This window comes from Glycine soja, chromosome 17, assembly GCF_004193775.1.
Source record: "Glycine soja cultivar W05 chromosome 17, ASM419377v2, whole genome shotgun sequence".
In the NCBI taxonomy this organism is placed as follows: domain Eukaryota; kingdom Viridiplantae; phylum Streptophyta; class Magnoliopsida; order Fabales; family Fabaceae; genus Glycine; species Glycine soja.
In genome coordinates this window covers 10,143,021-10,148,664 of record NC_041018.1, presented here as the reverse complement: position 1 = coordinate 10,148,664, position 5,644 = coordinate 10,143,021, and the positions used below count along the sequence as shown (strand labels likewise).

Below are 5,644 nucleotides of genomic sequence, written 5' to 3'. Positions count from 1 at the left end.
AATTCCTATTATAAGAGGATTTTACATTTAATGTTTGACATTTTCCTTGAACAAAATTGACTTTACATGTAGGATGTGGATTTGTTGTGTACACGTTCATTCTTTCGATTCTTTTTTTCACCAATACTATAGAAAGTGTTTATCCATTTCAAGGAGCTAGATTCATCAATATAGGACTCTATTTTGAGCCAACTAGGATCGCTTATTTATGTTTGAAAAAATATTTGGAAAAAAATTAAAATCTTTACCGGCATCACCAGTTTCTTCATGCACTCCAAATCAAACATGAATATAAAATTCAAGGCCACAAGTAAAACAGACCAACAGGCAAGATAACTCCTTCATTAATACAAATTTTGTTAGCAAATGTAAGGTCAATCTTTTTGCAAGCAAACAAAAAAAATGATCTCCATATGGATTGGTTTATCAATTTATTCTATCCATCAGATGTATTGACTAGTTGCCAATTTTGCCAAGGTTCATAACCCCGTTGGCAGCTGGAAAAAAAAAAAAAAAAAACCCACATTGACAACCATTTCAAAACAATTATGATCCAACTGATCATAAACAAAAGATAATCTACATATGCAGATGTTGTTACTTGTAATAAATGCATAAAAACTGTTTGATGTGTGTGTGTGTTGATATTCCTTGCAAAGCTTGTGCTGCATTGGACAGTGCTAGGAAAAGTAAAATAAATTTATCATGTTTAAGAAGAAAACTACAAATTTCGGGTGTTATGATCCTCAAAGCAAAAAGATCCTCAGACAAACATGTTTACACAGATTGCTGAATTGTCGCATCAGTTACAACACCTGTACTTCCAAATATCCCAGCCACTTCAACACTAGCTGAGTTTGAGTAGGATTGCTGACCAAGTCCAGGAATCATCACGGGCTGCAAGTTTATCGGGTGGTCAAACTTACAAGCTGGTCCAAATTTGCAAATTCCATAGCGACTGTAATGGGAGCAGACACTTTGGTCCTGGATTTCATGACAAATAAAATACTAAATAAGAGAAACTAGCTAATCAAGCTTGTAGTCCCATATGGCTAAACAAACTAAAGGAAATATCTTTACAAAATCAGAAACTCAATCATCTCTAGGTTACAATGCAATGTTAAGCTAAAGTAAAGAAAATAAATTTCAAGCTTTTAAGAATAAAGCCTTACAGGTCTCAAAGGCAGACCCTTGTCACTGAGGTTGCATGGAGGTAATCTTGCAACCCGATTCTTTGGATGGTTGAATTTACAATTAGACTTGAACTTACAATCCCCAGTTTTTAAGAAGTAGCTGCATTCAGGTTCACCAGGCCTTTCTGGAAACTCATCAACAGGCATCTGCTTTTGATGGTGCATGTAAACATTTGTATCAATTGCTGGGTTGTTCATGACAAATGTAGAAGGTGGATGCATGTTCCTCTCAGGTAAGTAGACAGATGCCTTTACAAACCACAGATGGGTCACAATTTGATGGGAAATAATCACTTACAAGAGTTCAACTGGAAGAATAGTTAACTCAGGTAAAGGAACAAGAAAAAACCACTCGGTGGCTTGCACCACATATGAATGAGTCAAATATTGCCCCATAAAAATCAAGGCAGAGAAAAAAAAAAATACTAGGGAGAAAGGGAAGGGAGCTTCAGAATGATCACAAATTCAAAACATTAGATACCATACATTATATATTTACTTTTTTAGGGATCAGTAAAATTGCTCCTGGGCATAAAGCCAAATGTGCATTGCTTAATCTGCATGACTCTTTAATATGCCTGCTAGTTCAACAAAATGGATCACACACCAGATAAACAAAATTGTGGCTTATAATTCTTAGGAACTCATTTCTTTTTACTTTCAAGTAATTGATTTGGGCATATAACACCCAAACCTCAAATATCCTAATACTCATTTTGCTACAGTATCCAATATACCTGTAACAAAACACATAGGATAAATGACAAGTCTGCAATAGTCAACAGGTGGCATAATGACATTATATCACAATCTAGAAAGTCGTCTTAAAAAAAATGGAAACCAATGGCAGGACAATATGAAGTTGCAAAAAGAAAAAGAGGACATGGCACTGCAAATGTATCTGCATAAACATTACAACCACAACAACAACAACAAAGCCTTATCCCACTAGGTGAAGAGAGCATTAACATTGCATAATAGAAAACTGGCAGACTAAATGTTATCTTGTACTAATTATATAATAAATTGCTCCTTGCCATATGGTTATTGGCATTGACTCTGTTTACCTGATATCCATTCCAATCAGAACTTTGGGTAGAAACTCCTTGAGTAGGTGAAAGCATCATTGGCACAAAAGGAGATGATTCATTTAATGTTCTTGGAGAAGACCAGGAGGGTACAGATGTTTGTGATACACCTTGTAATGAAATAGACCCTCCATTACCATACCCTGAAGCAGGATCACCTCCTACTCCTCCAACAGCTGTAGGGTCAGGATGGTTGAACTTGCAGTTTGCTCCAAACTTACAAGAGCCAGTGCGCATGTAGTAGGGGCACTCTCTCTCTCCCTATCATGAAAAATGACCTTATTAATAACCCAGAAACAACTATTTTAGAAGACTACAGAAAGAGGCAGAAATTTTATATACATATACATACATATATATATATATATATATATATATATATATATATATATATATATATATATATATATATATATATATATATATATATAGGTAAGTAACTAAGGTCATACCAGACGAATAGGCAGGCCAAGAAAGTTAAGTTCCAAAAGTGGTGCTGGTGCTGTTGAAATTTTTCCTCTTGTGTGGTTATATTTACAAGATTTACCAAACTTACAACCCCCAGACCTTTGATAATACTGCCATAACATCAGGAAAAAAAATTTATAAACACGTCAGGAATAGTTATATATGCTGATTACATGGTTTGGGCAAGAGAAAAAATCATACAAACTTGCTTTCCCCATAAGTTGTTTTGAAGGTCCAATAATTTTTTCAACCTAACAATTGATAGTGTAGTTCAAAAGCATTTACTTATGATTTTTTTCATCCATTCATTTTATAATAATTCATATCAGTGTCATCATTATCCTTGCTAGGGAAGCACGATAAAGCAAAACAGAAAGAACTCAGCCAACAAATATGCCATGATAAAAACCAAACCACCATGACAGAAATTTCAATTTGTTTTCCCTGTCCATGTCTAATGTACACTATGTAGATGACATAGATCAACATATAATGAAAACAATAGTTATTAAAAGAGAAATATTTTAATTCTCAACCACAGTTTATTGATCAAGAAGTTCTAATATAGAATACATTGTATTTATATTACTTTGCCAAACCAAAATTGAACATTACCCAAAGTTGAACATAAAGCATATAAATGATCTATGATCTCACTGTTACGGAAGGAAATGAAAAATATGAAATTATATGTTATGTTGAACCACCTTGAATTAACCTTACAGAGGCTTACATACAATCTTCCATGGCAAATCACATGGCTGGAGGAATTTGTATAGTTGTATACTTGTATTTTAATGATTATAACATGAACATCAATGCCAAAAGTGATAATATGCAGAGATAACACAACATGGAAATTAAAATTTACAAAAGAATTTGTTTAAAAGCATAATTCTGACAATAACCTTGCATTCTGTCATGCCCGATCTTTCTGTGGTTTCTTCTCTTTCTCCTGCCTTCTCTTTAACAGCCTTAGTTCATCATTACATGAAGACGAAGACGAACATTTTAAGAAGTGAACATTGTATAATATGATTCCAGTCATAAAATGGCCAAGAGAACCTCATTGATATACTCAATCACCACACACCTTATTAAGTCTGGAGAAGTAATACAAGAGACCTCACAAAAATAGGCAAATTTTGAAGCCTCAATAAGTCATTTGGCAATGCTATAGAGCAAAAAGACTGAACAAAACAGACACAATATAAAAGCATATAAACACATCACCTAAGATAGCAATTCCTCTAAAAAATTACAATTCAATATCATGTACCAGCCATGATGTAACAGTTATTACCAATTACCAGTCCCGCCAATCAAAAGTATACCTTCAGCAAAGGCAAAACACCCTTCTTCTCAACCCAACAATTCCACTAATAATACAACGCCCCCATACACAAAGGAAATCTCAGACCAACAGATAACCTTTTACACAAGTCAATCATTCTGAAGCTTATCTCTCAACAATGCAATATCAAAACCAAAACCAATACATGGATCACTAACATAAATCAATGCAACCAACCATATCTAAACCTATGCATCACATAACAAACATAGCATCTAACAAAAGGTATAAGAAGTACCTGACTTTTCCTCCTAATGGGGTGGTTGAACTTGCAATTAAACCCAAACTTGCAATTCCCAGTTTTAATATAAAATGCACAGTCCTCAGCTTCAGGCCTCAAAGGGTAGTGCTGAGCTAAACCACTGTTTCCCCCTTCCTTCTTCTCCACTTCATCATCAACATCAACATCAACATCACCATCACCAACATCATGAACATCACCATCACCAGCATCATGAACATCACCATCACCAAAAACATGAACTTCAGCATCAACACCCACTTCCTCATTCCAACTATTGGTCTCCCAACCCCTACTATCTCCGTCAGGCTTACCAGTTTCTTCATCACAAACACCTCTACCATCGTTCAAGTCCGAAACTCTCTCTTCACTCTCATCCCCATCCTTCAAATCCAACTTGCTCTGAAGCTCCCTGGAGAGTGCCTCTTCCTCCGCCGCGTGATTGAGATCTGATGGCTCAGGAGGAGCGGCGGGGGAAGAAGATGCACCCAATTGGGGCTCTTCGCCATTGGAAATGGAAAGTGGCACAGAAACGGATTCAGAGCCTCCCATTCTCCCTCCACATTTCAAAACCCTAATAAGGGAAAGGTGATTTTTTTGTTCAAGAGAAAAAAAGACGCACGGAGAGAGCAGAAAGAAGAAAAAGGTTGCGTTTTTATATGAGGGGAATCAGAAACCAGAACCAGTGAGTGTGAACATAAAAAGAGAAAAATAAAGTGTGCTACTTTGTGTTGTTGATGTGCTGTCTACTGTTTTAGAAACTATATTTTGCCTTCTATTTTAATAAATTCACTCCTTACACTTGAGTCTTTGATTTTCTATAATTTTTATAATTAAGTTTTTTGGACTCTTTTTTTTAAAGAGAATTAAGTCTTCGGACTTAGTTTTTTTTTTTTTGAAAGACGTTTTGGACTTAGTTTATAGATAGAGGCTTGAAAGCGTAAAAAATAATTATAATTCATGACAGTTTTACTAACTCCAGGAATCCAATTACAAAAACTAGCACGAATCTAATTAAAATAACTTTTTTTAAAAATAGAATTACCTTAAAAGTCACAACCATATATTATAATTATTTAACAGTGTAAAAGACAAACAATTAAACTCTTAGATAGTTTATAGAATAATTAAACTATTGTAAGCTTAAAAAAATTTAGAATTTGTACACTCATTATTAATGAAAAAATATTTTTATATGACAGGTTAGTTGTTATAAAATTTAATAAGTTTATTTTATATGATATTTTTTTAATATTTTCTATTCTCTTTGGTCTTAAATATAAAAAATTAATTCACATCA

The 5,644-nt window shown here is 34.2% G+C and overlaps 1 protein-coding gene across 1 annotated transcript; it reads right to left on the bottom strand.

Annotated features, from left to right (window-relative positions):
• Positions 1–416: 416 nt before the first annotated feature.
• Positions 417–5,092, bottom strand: LOC114393609 (zinc finger CCCH domain-containing protein 67-like). Its single transcript, XM_028354964.1, has 6 exons — positions 4,342–5,092; positions 3,658–3,723; positions 2,734–2,859; positions 2,261–2,542; positions 1,173–1,442; positions 417–984 (listed from the first exon to the last, which is right to left on the bottom strand). The coding sequence occupies exons 1-6, from the start codon at positions 4,894–4,896 to the stop codon at positions 778–780; spliced, it is 1,506 nt and encodes a 501-aa protein (XP_028210765.1). The 5' UTR covers positions 4,897–5,092; the 3' UTR covers positions 417–777.
• Between the last annotated feature and the right edge of the window lie 552 nt (positions 5,093–5,644).